The sequence below is a fragment of the Bombus huntii genome, chromosome 7, assembly GCF_024542735.1.
Source record: "Bombus huntii isolate Logan2020A chromosome 7, iyBomHunt1.1, whole genome shotgun sequence".
In the NCBI taxonomy this organism is placed as follows: Eukaryota; Metazoa; Arthropoda; class Insecta; order Hymenoptera; family Apidae; genus Bombus; species Bombus huntii.
Window position 1 is genome coordinate 12,103,315 of NC_066244.1, and position 21,657 is coordinate 12,124,971.

At 37.8% G+C, this 21,657-nt stretch overlaps 2 protein-coding genes across 3 annotated transcripts in view; one reads left to right on the plus strand and one right to left on the minus strand.

Annotated features, from left to right (window-relative positions):
- LOC126867353 (40S ribosomal protein S14a) overlaps positions 1 to 21,657 on the minus strand; it is a 92,601-nt gene that overhangs the window by 58,546 nt on the left and 12,398 nt on the right. The gene's annotated exons all lie outside the window — the stretch shown is intronic.
- Positions 1 to 21,657, plus strand: part of LOC126867279 (zinc finger SWIM domain-containing protein 8 homolog) — a 111,327-nt gene that overhangs the window by 50,366 nt on the left and 39,304 nt on the right. For both annotated transcript variants that reach the window (XM_050621558.1, XM_050621559.1), the window contains exon 2: positions 7,037 to 7,086. In XM_050621558.1, coding sequence (XP_050477515.1) covers positions 7,037 to 7,086 — 50 coding nt within the window. The remainder of the gene's footprint in view (positions 1 to 7,036; positions 7,087 to 21,657) is intronic.

Consider the following 21,657-nt stretch of genomic DNA (forward strand, 5'->3'; position numbering starts at 1 on the left):
TACCACAACGATGGCCAGTTCCCCTGAAGATTTACCAAACGCTCCCAACCCTATTCCTGACGTTTCTCCGACATATATATTATTTTTTAAAAAAACTACAAAATTATTATCTTTTTTTTAGCCTATAAATTGGTTCTCGAAGAGATTAAGCTTCTGAAGAACATTGAGAAAATAGACTTCTTACGATTGCAAAATCTTTGTTTGTTAGAAGCGTTTCATCAATAAATTTTATTTTTCCATTCGTAATTGTCTCCACAAAAAAGATTCCAAGCGGAAGGAATTTTGTCATATTTTTCAAAATTTTAAAAATCGTAACGCGTTCATTCCTATATAAGAAAAGCTAAAAAAAAAAAAAAAAAAAAAAAAAGGAAGAACACACAGTAGTTGAAACGTGCAAAGACACGATTCACCTATTTAAAAATCCTAAAAGCAAATCGAAGTAGCCTCAAACAACGTCGTCGTTAAGCATCGAATCCTGCTTCTCAAAGCGATTACGAATTGGCGATTCACGTTTCTAATCAAATGAAAGCAACAGATACGATAGTCAAAGTGTTCAAAGACGCTATTCAGCCACTCGAAAACATTGCAACTGTCGTGTAACATCCAAAGATGGTACCTCGTCACCCAAGCGTCACCCATCCAATCTCCTTCGTTCCTAAAACGACTTCAAATCACCGATTCGTGCTCTTAATCGAATAAAAGCACCGCGTCCATCTTTAATTTGCTAAAAGTCGAGCGTTTCACGGTTGATTTCGTGCGATTCACCGTCGAACCTAATGGCGAACGATTGAAAGAGGAAAAAAGGTAGACGAGCGCGCGTCTTTCCCCGCGATTCTTTGACCGGTCGTCGGCTTTTCGAACGTGGAAGCGCAAACAACGCGAAAAGCAGACTGCCATAAGCTTCTCGTGTTCGGCTGAAAGGCAAAAATTAGTGCGCGGCCGCGGTAAAGTTTCGGCGGAAACTAGTCGTCCATTTAAGGTAGTTCTCTTAGGTAAACCTCAAAATTCAATGCTACTGTGGAATTTCGAGCAAAACTAATTTGGAGCACGAGAAATTGCTTGTGTAAAATTTAGAATCGATTTGTCTCACAGTTATCGAGAGATTGTTATAATAAAGGTCGGTGCATTTTAACACGGTGACATGTATGGCGGATTCGAAAAGAAAACGGCTCTAGTTTTACTTTTTGAAAATTGTATTCCAAATTTACCGAATGTCCAGCTGGACAAATTGTAAAGTACAAATTAAATAATAGTAATAAAAAAAAAAGAACCATGCCAAAGTTTTCACAAAGTCATTTCGCAATGTCACGAAGGGAATTTATTAATTTACGCGAAGCTGTTCACATATTGTATGCAAATTTTTCAGAAGTTACGCAGAGCAACACACGTGGTATCGTTATACAATGCGTATAATGTTTAAACATTTGAATAGCGAGCTACGAATCGGTGAATATGAGTACGCGAATTTTTTTAATTAAAGTTGATTTTTGTACAAAAAAATAGTTTGTTATAAAAGATATAACGTATAACTGTTTCAAATTCACATCAAGTCTGAATCGTGTTAATTATCGGAAGTGTGAGGAGAGGACGTTAAATTCTGGTTTTAATTTATTTATTACTGTTAAATAATTTTCCCAAGTTTGACGAATTTTCTTTTATAATCATTAATTCTCTATTCTTTTCTTAGCAATTCCAGCTCGTTATTTTTCTTTCTTATCCATTGCTTCCTTTTTGATAAAGCAAGGTTGACTACTGCTTCAATTAATTACTCTAATTAATTCAATATTCCATTTTCGAATTACAATTATTTCTATTAACCTTTAACATTTCGAGATAAATATAAATGATGTTAAAAGTTATTACCAATATTTCTGTTACGTCGGACGACCCTCTACCTAGAACAGGTCAACAACCGTGGGCCAGACAGGAACCAAATGTCCGCTCATCCTTACTGCGTACCCTTAATAGTCTTAAGGATCCATCATAAATCCCAGTAATTTGCTAGCTAAGGTCCTTCAGACCGAACAAATGTCTTTTTTCTAAATCGCTTTCTAAAGAGTATTGTCTACTACGGCTTGACACGGGAATGTTAGTTTTTCTCACGTACAATGCTTCCGACTAGCAACTTTCTACCGAGGGTGGCTAAGACCCTTCCTAGTCCACCAACCTTCGTTTAACCAATCAGAAGAAACGGACACTGCCCTCACTTTCCTGACCAAAAATGTCATGAACAAATCCGATAGTTCCGTGCGCTAGACAACTCCGTCGCTAGCTTTTCTCAGAGTCTCCCAGCGTCGTCACTGTAACTTGCTTCTTCTACACCTTTAGAAATGTCAACTTTACATCTTCTACAACTCTGGAAGGACCACATGTCACTAACGGGTTAGTCAACTATAACAAAACTCTAAGAGCCTTGCTCTATCACCAACGAATAGTGTGCCAGTGTGTCGCATCTCTACGCTAACTCATTGTCGACGATATATATCACAAGCAACGGTGTAACTTTAAGTGTTGGAAATATAAATTGTGTAATTCTGTTAAGCGCAGTGTTATACCCTCTCAAGCACCTCTATTATCTTGTAGAGGATGAGGTAGTTCAAATATCAATATTATAGTCTAAGTGTTGTGAGCACTTTATTTGTAACGCTTTGGTACGAAGCACAAGTCCTGGTATATAATTAATCGGAATAAACACGCACGTGTGTCGAGAAACTTCGTATACACTTTGATGCGTTGATATGCTTACTCTTCGATTGCTAAACTCTCGCTCGTCAATTCGCTCGTTTATTTATATCGGTCGGGGCACAGTCGGAAAGTTTGAACTCGACTGCGTTTGACGGTTGAAAGTAACAGCGACATTGTTTTGCTCGGAGTTTGATTATTAATATAATCTGTGTGTGTCTTACGATATTGATGCTCCGAGGCAAAACAACAATAAACAACAATAGCATCGTGCCACTTTTTCATTGTAATTTATCAACCAGCTCTAATTGGAACATAGTTGGCTAAGAACTACCTCGAGCTAATTTCGAAGCGTCTGAGAAAGCTACCTTTCAACTGAACATTCGCGTTTGTTATCATCCTGGTGCCGCGGTTTTTCCAACACCGACAATTGCAGAGATTCCCTGCGTTTGTAATTGAAGATGGAGTACTTTGCTTGTGTTATTAACGTCTGAATTTTCTCAGCTTTGCGCCAAGTTCGCGTGATGGATTATTATAAAGAGAATGGAAATGCTTCTATTTCGTTGTCTTATGAAATTGCATTCGTTGCTCGTTGGTTCCTGTCATTGCCGTTATTATTTCGTACTTTCTACGATTACAAATATATTGTTCGATTTCTACTCTTAACGCGTTCGCTACCAAAGGGATCAGTGTAAAATATCCACCACAAATCCTGTTTCGTCTCTTTTTTACTTTCGTGCGGTATATTTTATAGTTCAGTATACTTGCACACGAACAATGGCTGTCTAAGATTTGTTTTTCTCTTTCATCGAAATTTACTCGATTCAAACTTTCTTTAAACTAGATCTACGTCGATCTTCAAGCGTCAGCATTATAAAGTACTAAACCTAACGATTCGTAAAAAGACCAGGAAAATGTTAAAATTCTATGTAAACTACGTCGATAAGACAATTCATCAAGAACGATCATTAAACGGTTCCACAGAAACAATCTTTATCGAGGTTCCACGTTATTTCAATGTAATTGTGCTACGCAAATAACGTTGTTAATACTCTTTAGATACGCAGTGGTGTTGCAAAGACACGTATACAATCCGCAAAGCAAATGCAAAGACGATTCTAGCGTGAAATCGGCTGTGACGACGTGTCGAGTTTGGGAATTGCTCTTCCACGAAAGATCAGAAACGATCGTTCATGTTTTTCGTTCGTGTCTTGCAATGAAGGATCCTCCGCGCGGGATATGCTAGCGCTCGTCGATAAATAAACTTTCTCCATGATTTTAATTATCGTCGCGGAGTTTGTCGTGTCAGTTTCCACGCGGTGGATCCGCGCCAATCTCGCAGACGCTATTACGCTTAATTATGAAACGTGTTTCTCGATAACGAGGTGACGCGTTCTCCAGCCATTGAACTCGAAGCCATTAGTCCGCGGGTCGTCGTCGATGACGACGACGTATCCAATAGACTCTCCTCTCCTCTCCTCTCCTCTCTCTTTCCATTGATGTAGACGGTATTCGATCGATCGAGACCGCCACGAAAGGCAGCAGGTAACCCTGTTAGCCGCGTGGAAAGCGTATCCATTACCGATCCCCGTATACACGCCGTGAACGCCTTGGAAACACGGCCAGGGTCGACGGCTCGTGTTTTAGGTCAGCACCGCTTGTTTCGTTAAATTTACTACGAAAGGCGATCGTGACGAGAACCGTGGAACTGTGCCATCGAGCGATCGATCCAAGGAACATCTATCTCACCCCTCGACGCTTGGTACCTAACAGCGTCGAAGTGACCAATTTGTAATTTTCTCGAGAGACTTTGTTGTTTTTCTTCCATTGTGTAAGATATTTTCACGCCTTTGGTACCTACAAATTTGTATACTTTAATTACGAGCAGCTCGGATGACTAAATGCAAGACTATATATAAGTTTTCACTGATATCGTATTGTACGTGAAAATAATCTCTTTTTTTCAAATCGTTGGAATCTTCGATAAAATAGGCATAACGTTTTCGGTGCGTGAGGATAAAGATCCCTTCGTTTCCGATGACCTGTACATTTCCTTGCTTTCGACCTCTAAGGACTTCAACAGGATGCACGAGACGTGTCAGTCCGGAGACAGCTGTCAGCTGACTCGACCACGGTTGTGGAATAAAGTGCAGTTTCAAAAGACAGTTACACGAAGTTAACATGGTGTTAATTCGCGTGAAGCGGTTCCCTGTAATATGATTTTATCTTGTCATCACGTTTCATACGGACTACCATTGAATAATAATATAGTAAAGAAATTGGACATAAGTTAACACTAGAGAAGCGCAACAGAGAGTTCAAGAAATTATATGGATTTTTAATAGCAGATATATTTTTGAAGATTTGAATGAATTTTCGTAAAATACGTGGAGTTTGTCTTTTTCCTTGTCTTTTATACTTTTCATTTTACCTTCTTTGGTACAACATACACTGTACATGTGTCTGTTAAGAATCGAAATAACTACGTAGTTATAAATCAATTTTTATCGATATTACGCATCTATCCAGATCTGCAGATAATTGCAGATACAAATTTTTCTTCCAAACATAGAAACACAAATCGATCGAACATAAAGCTATTTTCCGCGATTAAAATCGTTCCTACAGGAGCGAATACACGCAGTCGAGGCTCTTCTCTTCTCTTTGCCTATCTGGAACATCGCCAAAGAGGAAGTCTCTCGTTTCTCCGGAAAATCGGGTACAGAACGCGCGAACACCTTCGACTAATTGCAGCATGCCCGCCGCTTAATCTTTCCAATCAAATCCACGTTTCACCGAGCGATTTCGATTCCTATCGCGTTTTCCCTGTAACCTGTTGGCAATATATTCGTTTTTGTTTCAGGTAAGCGTGCAGGATCGTTCTCTTTATCCTATTCGAAACCACGGTGACGGATACTCTTCCGTATCCGGTAAGGTGATAATAAGAATAAAAAAGAATTGGTAAGGAAAAATGAGGAGGAAATCCTGTGGCGAACGACGCTAGAAGCTGCTTAAATTATGTAGCATGTTAATTGCAGCACGTTGCAAGGCAACGTTTACGCGACTCTCCACGAGACACGTATTAATTAGCATCTCGTGCAAAATTAAACGTTGCGACGTATGCAAAACAGCGCAAGATACACCTCTTCTTTTTAGTATAAGGTTTTAACGTGCAGAGGGAGATGGAAGAAAGATCTTCCTTATCTCGATCGTGATTAATTCGCCTAACGACGTGTTAACGCGGATTCCTCGTTCGTGTCTCCGTCTTCACTGTGTTGAAGGGCTCGTGGTCGATTTTACAGATTACATTATTAATCGATGTCGGTGGCGATTCGTAAGAGTTGACTAGTGTTCGCGTGGAATTTATGCTATAGACGCAGACATGCTCAGTAAGAACTGGATTCTATAAGTTAAATAAAGTTTGTAGCCCATTATGACATAAGTATCTATGTATGCGCTTGATGACTCATGGATAGATTTACTTACTTGCAGCAGAGTTAGAATGGGGACGAACGATTCTTGTTTTAATCGTGCAATGGGTTTCCCAATTATTAATAGCACAGAAGAAACTTTATCGAATATCTATAAATATATCTACAGGGTGGTTGGTAACTGGCAAATTTTTATAAATTTGCTTCGATAGGCCTCTTACGAGAGATTAACAAAAGGTTGCTTAAATTGATCCAATTTTTTTTTTCAAAGAAGGAACATCGATGAAGAAAGTTGAAATTATGTGTCAAAAACGAAACTATAAATACGCATCGATAGATATTTTATAAGGGATTTAACAATCGTTCGAAAACTTATAGACAGTCGTTTAACACTAGAACTACCGATAGTTAACACGAACTATTTCTATCAAAACCAGTCAAAATGTCTGGTCTTTAAAAAATACGTAATAATAGAATATTTTTATATTTATTGATTTATTACTTTCTTACAGAAGGAATTCCATGTTATGTAGTACATTTTTTGGTATTATTAATCCATCTGGGACCATGACCCCTAAACGAGGGTTGACACATTTGTAAAAAATTGTAGAACCAGTCGTTTTGACCGGTGTGGTATTACTAGCGTTAGCACTTAGCGATGTAGCAATCGATCCGGAATTTTCCTGATAACCGATATCATCATATCGAGTGATACGCAGTAAAAATTTTAAAAACATATGACAAGTTGTAAAAAACGAGGAAACTGGTTAATTGGGGTTCGATAAACAGATTGCAGGACCCTTTTACACTTTGACAAGTACCAGTCATTTTGACTGCCATTGATATAAGTAGCCTCGATACAAAATTATTTTCAGTTTGAATACATAAAAAACAAAATAAAATTCATTATATTATTCTTTTAGTTATCGTTGCGAAAGTCAGCGTATCGTTGCGGAGAAAAATATAACACGAAGTAAGTATTTTAAAATAGAATTGTAAAAACAGTCCATTTGACCGGTGTGGTAGTTCTAGTGTTAAGCACATCCGACGAATTTTTCGGATCTAATCAAAATTTTGTACAGATAGTTTGCGCTACATTTTCAACTTTACATTTTCTTCTATACCTCGTAGAGCCGTACGTATTTTCTCCCTATATTCTGTTGGTTTTACTTTCCCCCATTTTATCAGCCAATATTTTGTATCTATTCTTATTTATCTTTCTCTCTATTCGTCCCTCCAGTTCTTTCTCTGCGTGTCTCGTAGATACATAGTCCGATCGAAGCTGCACGAAGTTTCGGCCGCGCACCAAGAGGGAAAACGGAGATAATTGAATTCAAATAATGGCAGTACGTGGCCGAACTGAACGCGTTTTCCGCGGAAACGTTACCTCGGCCGGGCCGTTTATTGCATAACGCTGCATAATGGGCACGTCGTTTCGCGTTATCAGTCGGCTTCGTATTCGACCGAACAATTAACGCGAGACTGCAGCTACCCAGATACCGCGTTTTAATAGAAAGAAAATCCTTTATCTGTCCACGTTCGTTTGAATTTAGCGTCGACTTAAAAAGGGATGTGCATATGAAGGTTCATGGTGAGCGGTCGATCACAAAGTTTACTCCTTGATAATAATGAGATATTTACTGGCATTTATTAATTTTAATAACTTAAGCTCTTAATCGGGTAAAATGAGTTTTTCGCATTGCTAAACGTTTGATAAATACAGTAGAGCGCCGATTATCCGAACTAATTGGAAAACAGGGATGTTTGGATGAAGAAATTTTCGGATAAGAAAACAGTTACTTTGTTGATGTTCATCTTCTTGTATATTAAAAAAAAAAAAAAAAAAATAGAGAACATAGATATTAATAATAGCAGTACAAATAATGAAACGAAGATCGATGAGTTCCTAATCTTCACATCTGCTAAATTACACAACTTTTTTTTTGGCAAATTTAATTCGGAATAGTTACGTTCCTTCCACTGCTTCGTATCATCTTAACCCTATTTCTAAAGCGTCGAATGCTTCGAAACGTTGAGAAATACCATCATTGCCATTATATTCGTGTTCCAATTTATTATTCGAAGCTCAAATAACATTAGCATCATGGCCAATTGAAAAAGTTTCATCAAGTCGGAACCATTCTATCATATCGGCGTCGTCACGATCATCGAATCCTAGTATCGTATTCAGTGCAGAAAAAGAGAGCTTTTTCGATATTTATTGTGATATTATCTTGCGCTTCTACCTGCGTGCTGTGCTTAACGTAGCTCATTACGTTTATTTATCTTATTTTCAGTGTCACGCGTTTAACGCCCGACCAAGCATATGCCATCGTATAATAACAAACCATTAAATTTAATTGCTTGTCAAGATATGTGGTCTTATCGTCAGTAGTAGTAGTAGACGTTGATCGTTAAGACAAATTTCTGTTCAAGTTCGAACTTCTTACATGCGAACCGTGTTAGAATAATGCAACGTCCGGATAACGTGGGTTCGAATAATCGAGGTTCCACCGCGATTGCAATTTCTTGATACTCCGCGAACATTAAAATTAAATTACGATTAAGTAAAATTGATTTATTTTAATCGACTGTCAATTGAGAAATACGGAATCTACTTAAAAGGACTACTCGATAAATAGGTCAATGGCGACGAGACAGTGTTGTCCAATGTTTCAGAAGACACCGCGTATTCTCAAAATCATCGTTAACTATTAAACAATGATTCGGGAAAATTTTCAACCAACATTTCATCCCCCTATTCACCTCCTTGTTTATTTCTAATCTTTCTCCTTTATTTACATCTGCATTTTCATACACAAAATTCCCCAAACTCGGCACAATCGAAACTTCGTGGAATACGCTGCGAAAGCTCTCCCTCTTAATGCCATCCAGACTTCCGGATTTCAGAGGTCGGAAGAGAAGAGGAAGGGGTTGGGTCGATGCGGGGTCGAAATAATTCTTCAAAGGAGCGAACGCGGCGACCGGATAAAAGGGGAGAATTTATAGGATGGTCGCGAAATGAAATTCTCTTGACGAGTCGTGCCGCGAATTACGCGCGTGTGTTCACCGAGCTTTTTCGCGACCACCGGCAACGTGTCGTGTACTGGTCGTTTCGTTCTTCAACGATACACGACTCGTCGTTTAATCCTTCGACGAACGGAAGGCTTTATCCAAATCTCTACCGTGTTCCCTCGTTGTACGTTCTTTTTTTTTTTTTTTCATTTCTCAGCCTCTTTCTCTGTTTGCCTTTGCAACCAATTCAGAATTCGCAAGATTTTATTTCCAGATTACCAGTGGTCCCGCAATTCCCCTCGAAATTGCAGCCATTTCTCGCACAAACGAGCCATTATGCAGGCAAAGCCCGCGTGTAAGCACTTTATATTTCAAACGGTTGCCTTCCCATTCGAAACGCCAGAATCAGACCGGAATTTCTGATCCTTGCGCTCACCCTACCACCGTCACCATTTCCTTCCTTCCATAAAATTTGGAATTATTAGAATTCCAGCAAATCCTTATTGCAGATTTCTTGCTGCAATTTATGCAGTGTATTATAATAGGACACGAGTAACAATCTGTTTCATACACGGTGTTGCACCTACGCAAAGTTATTTTAATATAAATAATTGATTAACTTGCAGAGAAACGTGTTCGTCTTCGATAGAACTAATTTTGAATTTCAACGTATTATATATTTTGTATAGAAAATTGTTAGGAAAAAAGAGAAAATAAATATAGCTCGTAATCTGAAAAAGAGATACAGCTCCGAGAGAGTTACGGACTTAAGTATGTTAATGTCTGAAATAGACGAAAGAAGAGAATTCTTTGTTCATTTGCGAAGTAAACAATTATGTACGAGAATCGCTTCAACTTGTAAGAGACGTGGCAGTAACGAAGAGCTGCCTGTAGATTGCATTCTGAGTGGAAAAACAGTGGAAAAAAAATTCTAATTTTGTATTCTAGTCTTTCAGCTATAAAAAGCAGAAAAGGTCAGAGTATCACACGTTTCACTCCATCGATCGCTGATCATTGACCGCTTTACTTTGCCGCCATATTGTTGTGCATGCGCGGATTCTAAAGGACTTTGAATGAAGTCAGATTGGAAAGGAGGCAAAGTGAAGATGAATCGATATTCACCGGCCGATCGCGCTACCGTAGAACTTGACACCTATGTCAACAGGAAGTGTCGTTCATCAACAAATAAATCCGACTCCGTCTGTTTCAATGATCGAAGAAACGAGAACTTTATCCTGAAAGATGTAACTGGAGAAGAAAAGGAAGTTCCTGCAGCTATCGTTTTATGATAGTGAAACATTTAGCGGCGATCTTAATCGTCACTTGTAACAATTATCGACAATTATCAATTATCATACGTAGAAGAAATCGAATCTATTGATCGAATGAACACTTTTAGTTCTAATAATTCTAATACAAGTAACTTAATAATTTTCCAGTTAATCATTGTGTTTCAGATAATTTTCGCTTCAGAAAACAGCTAATAATACTGTGCTAATAATACGTCGTTTAAAAATCTCATTCACTGCGCACATTCATGCAAAGTGTTATTTTTATGAAAATAATTAAAAGAGCATGACGCGGACAGAGATTCGTTTCACACATCAACACTTTTAGCGTCGAACAACGATACATCGTTGTTGGCGATACTTGCGAAAAATACCAACGACGACGTATCGTTGCGTATTCGATGACGACTTACTATTCGCATCGCGAGAGAAATTTATCTCGAAATAAATGTATAAAACGTTACGAATGGTTGAATTTCTCTGCAGAAGCTCTGTGTGAGATGTTTCACAAATTAAACAAATTTTTAATGGGTTCAATTTTCTGTTACATTCCGCGATGGTCGATACACCGAGACTTTGTATACGCTAGTGCCATAAGATAAAAATTCGACACGGGAGATTTGCTTGAGACTGCAGTCACAGGTTCTAGATAAAGCTATTTAGGATAGGATATTTATTTATGTTTCACAAAGCAATCTTGCATCGACAGGACGAGAGTCAAATTTTTGGTGGGCCTGTGCGAAGATCACGCACGATTTGTAATCTGTGCCAAGTAAATTATTTAGCTAGAAACGTTCGTAATAATAGTAGAATGCTATTTCAGTGATGTCATACTAGCTACACGAATCACTTGTTTTGCAGCAAGTAATCCCGCTGACGCTTACTGTGCATCATGGCATCGTCATTTAGTTTTGTATTTTGATATTGGAAATTTTGTTACAAATAATTGAGAATGCAGTTTATCTTCTATCATTTTACTTTTTATTGTAATTACTTACTTTTTTGGGGATCTTTCTTCTCAAACCTTACCAAACTACGAGTGCTGCATTTTGGATATTTTATAGATTTTTACGTATTATACGTACGCATCCTATTGCACTTTTAAGTTTCCCATAAATGCATAAAAATGTATGGAAATATGATCGAACTTGGAATAGGGAGAGCTATGGCAGAGACCGCTTGAGAAGTCATTAAAATATCTCTTGATGAAGGGACAATTAACTGGATCGTAGAGACGATCGAGGAAGATTTCACGCGGTTGTTGAGCACTTCTTCGTCGGTTAAATGGTCGGATTCATTGTTCATGGACGAAGAGGATGATGAACAGAGGGTTGATGGCTCGAATAAAGAAGATTAGATAGAGGACGTAGGGAGAGGTCTTAGTCAGCATCTCCTAGCTTTTTTTCTTTATCCGTCACGGTCTGAAATGAAATATCGAGTAGATTTGCTAGAAAACCAGGCTTCAACCAAAACTCGAAAAAGATTCATTCAAAAAAAAAAAAGAAAAAAAAAGAAAAAGAAAAATATTTTAACAAAATTAACAGCATGTTCTTAATCAAATCGAATCGATCGAAATCGATAAACTTAAACTAAACGTGGAATTAGGATATAATAAGATTGCAAGATTTCTTCTCCCGTATTTTCTTTTCTTCCGTACGTTGAAAAATCACGTCTTCTCCAGCGATTTTCCTCTTACTTCGCTGTCAACGGACCAGACCCGCGGGATTATCTTTCTATTTTGCCAGTTCGAGGACGAGAAAGGTAAAATTGACGCGAACTCCCTTGTCGACTTGTTACGGTTTGTGTTCGAGATTAGACCAGTACCGCCCATCCACCTTATCCTCTTCATCCGGTAGAAAAATCGTCTTTCATCGAATCCCGGAAACGCCGCGAAAGCAATCGTATTTCCCGTGATCAGCCGACCTGGGACATCCTTCCTTCTTTCTTTTCTTCTTCGCTTCACAAACGAAATGGTTTCTGTTTTTAATCTATTATATTGTACTTGAAGCCCAATTCTTCCCTCGATTCTTTCATTCAATTTTCCAAACAGACGTTAAACGTAATTACGGAATCTCACGGGGGCGGAAAATGGTACCGAAGATACAGGAAAATAAGATATCGGAAACTCATTTATACGCTAATCCTTATTATTCCATTTACATACTTATTTAACTATTTGCCTATGACTGTGACAAGGCAACGCGTTAGTTGAGAAGGTTCGGTCGATTTGTCACGTGAAGTATCGACATTTTGGATTTGGTAATTTATTTAGGTGGAGAATTCGGCAACTTTATGCGAGAAATAATCCACTTAACAGATTAGAGACTTAGGAAACTTTATTTTTTCACTTAACGAGATTTAATACTCGTTTAATGGATTAAAACTTTCCTATAATTTCCCGAGCCTTCTAAACAATCTCTTTCATAGTTGTGCAAGAAATAATCAAATTAACAGGTCATTTCTTCCGATTTACTCAAAGTATTCGATCGTTATCGACATATTACCGTGATAGAGATACACTTTAACGCGTTCACTGCCAGGCGAATTTTATACAAATATTTTTCGAATTATTTTTTTATAACGAAACGTTTAATTTTTGCGAAATATTACGTTGTCCGAAAAGTTTCTTTCGTTTTATCAGAAAATAATACACGCACAATTTTTTTTTTTTATATTAGTTTATTGAATTATGCACGAGCATAATAATAGAGATAGAACGAAACGGATCACACCTAATTCAATAAAATAATATAAAACAGAAATTGTTGTTCATCTATTATCATCTTACGAAACGAAAGAAACTTTTCAGACAACTTAATATTAACCCTGCGGAGATCGTGGCCAGAAAAGCTCCTATATATCTAACTTGAAATCAATGCTGCGGTGCTTGCTTTTGCGAGAACACCGTATAAATATACGAAAAGTCATTGATTGTACTGGAATTAATACAAAATACAAACTTAATAAATATATAAATATATGAACTTAAAAAATACATATTTGACATATCGTCAACCGCGATATCCGGAGGGTTAAGTTGCGCGCTTTTCCTCCTCCGACGTCATCTAAGATCGCCAATGACCACATACCGTAGCAACGTGTAATACCATCAACGTATTAATAGCAAAATCGTCGATGAGCCGTTCTTTGAGACGATCTTCGAGCTGTTTTCGGAAAAGCTGACAGGATTTGGTCGTTCCTTCGTGGAATACGGGCATTATAGGATGTGCTTGTCGGGACTAATGGCCCGTGAACGCATACACAATCCCTGGGGAGGGATGAGCAAAGGGGGAGGAGCGGGTGAGCAAGTGCCCGCGGGGATCGTAGCGATGGTCGACGAAGGGGATCGAAGGAAAACTCGGTTCTCTCCCGGCGATGCACAGGTGGAATTAATCGGCCTGCCTGAATCGATCCGCCCTCCATTCACCGGGAAATTCTATTTCTCCGTCGGCTGTCGATGTTATCGTTAACGCGGAAATATTGTGCAGTCAGCTTTCGTGCTCGGCCTGAAACGATTCTGTTACACGCGATACACCGTGAATGTCTTTGGCGATGTCTGCAGAACGATGTTTGGGCGCTGGAATGCGTTTGCTGCCTGTTCGATCGGTAATCGAGTAAGACAGACACGATGACAATAGCTGAGTGTTGGGAAGTTGATATTTAAAATATCGTAGGCTCGTGTGAGATGCTTTGCAGCGATGTGTATTACGTACGAAAATTCGATATAGATTTCTTAGGCGTTTAACGTGTTTCACTGGTTCTTTTTTCCATTATTTAATTTGTACTTTACAATTTGTCCAGCTGGACATTCGGTAAATTGTTTCACTTTGAGCGAGACGGCTCGTGGTAACATGGACGTTGCAGGATGATAGGAAGATATTTTGAGTTTACGTAGAACGATTTCGGACAGCATGTACGGAATATAAGTAGAAACATAGGCCACAAGGTACAATTAAAATTTTATGCAGATATACATTCATGGAGATGATTTGCAGTAATAAAGATAGATGGAATATAAGTGCGAAGTTACACGAAGTGCAATTAGAAGTATGGAAATATACATTCGTATATTTAATGTGTTTAGCGCGTGACAAGAGAGTGTAGGTAATTAGAGAGGGTTATTAGCGTGGGGGTGATAGTCAGCGAAGAAGAAGAAGATAAGACCGTAGACTGGGCGAAGGAAGTAGAAAAGAAGGAAAAGAAAAGAACAGAGACAACGGACGAGGGTATCTAGCTAAACAGGTAAATGAGGCAATTGGATAAAGATTTATGGAATAGATAATAGACATATAGAATATTTACGAGTTAGATATATAATAGACAGTAGATAAAATTGGTAAAATAAGGGTAAAATACGGTTGTGTCTATAGATAAATGAGCGAGAATGAAAGTTAATAGGGAAAATTATTAATATTATTGAATGAAATAGGAGTAAATTATTACTTTTATTGCCAGCAGGCTGAGAAGAAACTATACTATAACAATACTGCTACTATTATTTGATATCATTAGAGACGAGGATTCGTAGATTTTGATTTAGAAGGCGAGATGATGACCTACAGGTGAAAAATGAGCAAGGATGGTTTCGAGTATTATGAAACATTGTTAATTATGTATCATCGTATAAATTTGTTTTTCATATAGAAAACGAGTTTGCTGTCAATGCTTAGTCGAACTGAATTTTTGAACAAGACAATGTCGATCTTGATATAATTTCGGGGATGAAATTTAAAAGAGCGTCTGATAACTCGCCCCTATCGTACAAGTTCCCTTTATCGCTCGATTATTAATTGGTCTTCCATGCATCCGTGTAATCTGCGATAATTCTCCGTTGTTAAGCGGCTAATATTATTTATTATTTCCACGAGAAGAAGAGCCCTTGGACAGGTAGAAAAGTGGCAGTGTCTCGTTTGAAATTGTGAAATTGCTTTAATAGCCACTCCGTAGAAGAGCGTGTTATTATCGTTGTCGGGTTAATAGGTATAAATACGTCTATTAGAAGTTGCTACGAACTGTATCAATTATTATGATAGGAGAATAATCAGAATGCTCTTACATTTCGAGGTTAATGACCAGTAACTACCTGCATACATAATCATTTTAACGTCTCCGCTCAGGTAATCCTTCGGGACTGACCACATGTATGTAGTAGCGCTTAATAAATTGTACAGCGAAAAGAGGGAGACTTATACATAGACTGTTTCTGAATAAATTTCGCCAACGTGTTTCATAGATAAAAAAAAAAAAATATTTACCGACTATCCAATTGGACAAATTGTAAAGTACAAATTAAGTAATAATAAATAATAATAATAAAAAAGAAAGACAAGGTAAAAAATAAACTATTAACTATGCTACGTGAATATCCAGTAACGAAACTGTTGAGGTTTTATCTCGGAATAGAGAGAGGACATACATGGATGAAAGTATAATAGAAATATATTTAAGTATGTTTAAGTATAAGTACAATGTGTATGCTAAACCAGACTTATTGAAGTAAGAATTTGAAATGTAAAATTTGATTACACAATTAATGTTTCATTTGGCCAATAAATTTAACGGTGCATCGATGTTACGGTTTATCTGTATAGAAGCGTTGTTTTGCATCTTCGTCGATGTAAATTTAATATCAAAGTATCGTTAAATTTATTTGACAAACGAGACATTGTCGAATTAATTAATTTACTAAATCTGGACTATTCGTTCTCTATCCTGTATTATAATATCATTATTATTATTTTCCTCGTGTTTGACATTTTTCCTATAATTTAAAATTTCGCTTATTCGATGTTCTCGTATTATTTTTAGCTGTAAAACGCGACAGAAAAATTCTCTATGGAAACCTGTGCGTTATGTTATGTTGAATAGTGCGAGCGAAATTAAACACGAGAAGGATGTGTTTAATTATGAAAATATTTCGCTTGAAATATTTCTCCTGCAACGTAACAGAGATTTCGGTATATTTTAATTTGCCGAGAAAGATATATATTTCTGAGAACTCAAAGAAGAAATATTAAGGAACAGAGGGTTCATTGAACACGAGCTTGAACATATTGAATGCCGTACTTGATTAAATTCCCCTCGTTCAAACGCTCGCGTATTTCACTACACAACTTTGTTCAAATGTTTTCCACTCAATATATTACCGTTGTAAAATCCTTTTGCTCCCTGGAGAATATTAAATCGTGTTCTGGCTGAATCTTGCCTTTGTAATATCTCAGCTTCGTATTATCGCCCCTCTGCTTTGATTACGATATCTTCGGGGTTCTACTTGACAAACCAATCACGCAATCATGCAAGTTTACGACTTCCATATAATTTACGACCCTTTAAAATATTACTATGTTGCTACGCATACTTGTTGCGAGTATCCAGATAATTCGATCGATTGTTCTAAGTGGTCTGTGAATTTTATCAAAATATACAAAGAACGTTTATGCTTAAGTATACACGATACAGTGTAGATTTAAGTCGCCTGTACAAAATACGATCATTCTTATGATCATTAAACTCCAGGTATCCGTTTGAGAAACAGTGTATCTGAAAGACGATCTTTATGGCTGTGACTTATTAAAACTCCTTCACCGTTTATGATCATCTTCCGTTTCCAAAAGAAGAATTAGGCTACTTCTTGGGAAAAATCAATCTCAAATTTCTCTTCTCATCGTTACGCTCGAACATGCAAAATAGAATAATGGAGAAAGTTTTGAAAATGGAGTAAAAGAAAAAGAAAAGCACAGCATTGTCATCGTAACGAAAGTTTGCCAAGAGTCCAGCAACCTCGATCGGAATTTTCCGTTTTGCGTCATCCGTTTTTCAGTGGCGAACGTGTGTTCACGTTAGACGTAAAAATAACATCGGTTAAAGTTAAACGTGACGTCGTGTCACCCCTTTAGCCAACGACGTCTCGGTTTACCCTTTCGACGTGCATCACGCCTGTATACAGTGAACCACGGTTTCAACGAAATCAATTTACCGCCATCCAAAGACGTGGCTTGCCTGCCTTCTTTCGGCACATTGATCCTCTATTCCTATAAAAATTGATCCTCACGTGTATTCACGACCATCGTCAATCGCGATCCTGCGCCTTTCTCCGCTCAAACGATCCTTTCGCTCGATATTATACGTACGTCTGACGAAGACAAATGTCAGGCAACAGTAATAACGTGGCTTGTCCCGGGTTTCCATTGAACCTATAGCTGGCTCCGTGCACTCGTGCCCGACCATGTTTCATGTCCGTGACCAATGGCAGAATCGTAAACGGGGCTTCATCGATTCTGCGTCGATATGCAGGATGGTTTACCTGTGACGAGTCTTTTGCCAGGATATTCGGTATATTTCTTTATGGATACTTTGGACGGAAGAGAATAGCTTGAGCGACGAGTTTTCAAAGAACAGGTGTTGGTTAATCGGTGAGAAGTTTTGTCGACTGGACTTGTAAATTACGAAAATTGACAGACACGAGATTATGGATTTTCGTGGTTCGTTAGACGCATACAACGTTCGGACGGTTGGTTATTCTTATGGTCATTTAACTTTAAAGGAAACTAGGAACGAGAAACTTTCGTTTAACGAGTGATGAACAGCGTTCTTAGGGGTTGAAGAATTTATTTTTGCGGTCCGTTAAATTATAAAAAAGAGGATGTAATAGATCTCTTAAGTAGCCGTTTTATTGCACAGTAAAGGGTTAAGTTCTTTTAAGATACGTAGTCGAGGACTCGTAAAGGAGGATCGTTTCAACGAAATAAGCTGCACTGATTTTCCTCTTTGTTATTATTGTTACTGCTACGAATCGTGGAATATTCTTTAGATATTAATAAAATTGTTGTCCCTCTCATAGGTATAAAACAATATCGTGGATCTATATCGGTGGTCGTGCCTCGTTATAATATTAATAGAGTATCAGGAAGTTTTATAAAAAGCTCGTGATGTATATCCGTTAAAACTTTTTATAATAAGTGTCTCAAATACTTTTTGCGAACCGATATCCTGTCTGCAACATTTTTTCTTAGTAAAATTAAAATTCCACACAGGCAATTACAAAATAATAAATCCTTCCTCGTCTATGTAACAAAATGCTCGAATCTGTGGAATTCTCTTTAGCAAAGGATTAAACACATTCGATCGAATATTTCAAGAAACTCCAGAGATCCAATTCTCCGTAGAGTTTTTGAATTCCCGACGAAGCTCGAACATCGCGAAAGCTCTATGATATCCATACACACGGGAAACGAAGGGAAACAGCGTGCCGTTATCATCGGAGCGGCGAGTTTAAAAGCTCGTGAACAGCTCACAACCCTTAATGCCCTGAAATCCTCGCCTTGCTGTCTCCTTCAAGGAGATATTTCGCAGAGCGGCGTCGAAAGTAGAATCTCGCGGCAGGATTAAATCGGCGGCACAGAGAAGCCTGTGCTTCTTCGTTTTTCTTCCTCTTCTCCTTCTTCCTCTTCCCGTTCCTCTTCCCGTTCCTCTTCCTCGTTGCTGGTGTTACTACCCTCGCAACGTGATGTATCACGTTACAGCAAAATGCCTCTTTGTCCTGATTTTCGTGTGGCCAGGCTTGGCTGTAGCCTCCCTTTCGGAGGGCTGAAAGGGATTTTAAAATATGAGCAGCAGTCATGGCAGAAAGACGCGTTCATACAGGGTGCCGCGGCCGAACGAGATCAACTAAATATCTGCCTTATTTACGATTGTGCGAGAAATCGTTTTAGAGCAAAGTTAAATTGTTTCAGGGGGCGATGCAACACGGCGGAGAGAACTTTTTCTTAAGTTGATTTTTCTTAAGGAGACTTTGAGGTCATCGGTAGCGTTTTAAATAGAACATTCTTACATCGGTGGATGTGACCTTTTACTCTGTGTGTGTAGAAGTATTAAGGTACTTGCGTCGGAAAATGCATAAATTCACAAGATATTTCAATTTTAATGTCGTCAAATGCAGGAGAGACAAGGCAGACTTAAATACAAGAATATCAACTTCGCGTCTCTTCTCGTCTTTCATACGCCAATTTTTAGAAAATTCAGGTTAAATCTGTTCAACCAAACATTTTCAAACGCAAGAATTTTTTTTTGTGCAAGGGAAAAAAAGAAACGCATAGATTGTCGAATAAAAAGATACGGAGTTTCATTTAAAAATATACCAATAACCTTGAAATCCCGTGGAAAAGATCTTTCCACCCATTACACGTTCCTCTTCAAGTAGTTCAACTTTTTACTAAAAAGTCTTTTCACATAATCGTAAATGAGGCAGATATATTTAAGTGATCTCATTTAATCGAGACACCCTATATACGCGCCGATCCTCTTTTGCTCGGTAATTTACGTACTGATGACAATCTTAAAATGATTCTAGGTAAAATCTTGGCCGGATTTGAAGATGGTATTTGCATAGATACTCGTGAAACAAACGTGTATGGCTTTGGCAAAGAAAATTGTAGATGGAGAATTTTAGGTTTAAGATTGCGTTTCGGATCGATGAAGGGATGAAAATAGATTCTCACGTTGTGTTCTGGTTGCGAGGGTTATTTTTTAACATCGACGAGATCAGATTTTTGTAGTTTAGCTGTTAATAAGGAAAATAGTGAATGTGAAGATTTAGACAGAAGTTTGAGACTTACGAAGAGATGAGAATGAGTTTTGGTATCTTGGTTTCGATCAGGAGAATTTTCTTGACAGAAAATATTCAATAAATGTCGACGAAGGGTTAAACTGTTTCTTAACGTGCTATGGTGGCTTTGTTCTAGTTACTATTACTTTTTCTTTCTAATAATAATGAGATTCTGTGGATAAAGAAGAGTCGAGATGAACGGTAAACAATATTTCCAGATATAGTTTGCATAATGAAAAATTCTGTTTATTCCTTTTGAAAAATATTCGTAGAGATAGAGGGATGTTGCGAAGGCGGATGGAACGGCTTATTAAAGCATTTGTCATTTCACGCTTTAATAGCCGTGCTCTTATTAGGCTGTTAAGGCTGAATTTGCTACCGTTATGCTCTCCCTCGTAGTTAGGGGCGAGCTTTCACGCAGGCTGGCCGAGCGTACCGGAATAAAATGAGAAATAAGTGAACGGGAACGCTTTAAGCCCTGTATCTCGATGAAACAGTGCTCGATTAATGTCTCAACATCTTTTTCTATCTACTTATTCAGCTAAAATTCTTCTATTCAGAAATCTATCCGATAGAGTATTATTCATCGTACATTTATTTGGAAAGTAACGTTTCTTTAATTAGAGATGGTAATTCTTGCCTCGTTAACGTCTCTGTTCGATAAAACGTGATCGATTAGTGTAAGATTCGTATCGTCGATAGATTATCGAATTAGATTCAACGGAGAGGCTATCAATTTCCTTTTTGTCTTTTAGTCGATGTTGAAGTAACTACTTCAAGAAAAACTCTACATTTTTATCTATATCCGTGATTTGGAGACTGCTATTACGCAGAAATATTCTAAATAAGGAGCGGTGCATATTATTGTAGCCTTGAATATGCATTATGTTTTGTGTTGCAAGGTCTAGGAACAAAGGAACTAATAAACAGATTTCTATTTATGTTCCCTCTAGGCCTTAAACTTTTTGGTAATGTCCTTTTGCTATAAATATATGAACGTGCTCCCTTTCATTCCATTGTCTAGTAACACTAAGAGAATTAGGATCTGAATCAGCATAAAGTTATACTTATAGCTTTAATTATTTCAACATACTTTTCTATTACAAATTCATCCACTCGTTCTTCAATCAGTCAACCTCAATCTAACATAACAGTAGTATGAAATTATCATTAGTAAGTTAAATTAAATTCAATAGCGAAGAAATGGAACGTAAGCAATATTCTTGTAATTTCTAAATAGAATTGCCATAGTATCAGTTAAGCGTAAATTTATCATTGACAAACAAATTATATTTAAATAGCTGTATATTATGGAACACGTAACTACATTTGTTATTTGTCAGAAGAATAAAATTGGCGACAGCTTGGAGATGTAGCAAAGAGTGTGGAGAATTTTTCTTCATATTCGAATTCTGCATTCCGAACTAGCCCCAATGGTAGATTTATTTTCACGACAGCCTCTCATGGCGGACACTTTAAAAATCAATCGGCCTGGTCTGGCAGCCACTCCATTCGGTTCCCGCTACACGGTCTTATTTCCATAATGCTCAGAGGATTCGCCAGTGTATCCAAAGCGACCTGACACGTTCGAAAATTCTATATAACGATTCGATAAAAGTGGCTACCAAAAAGTCTA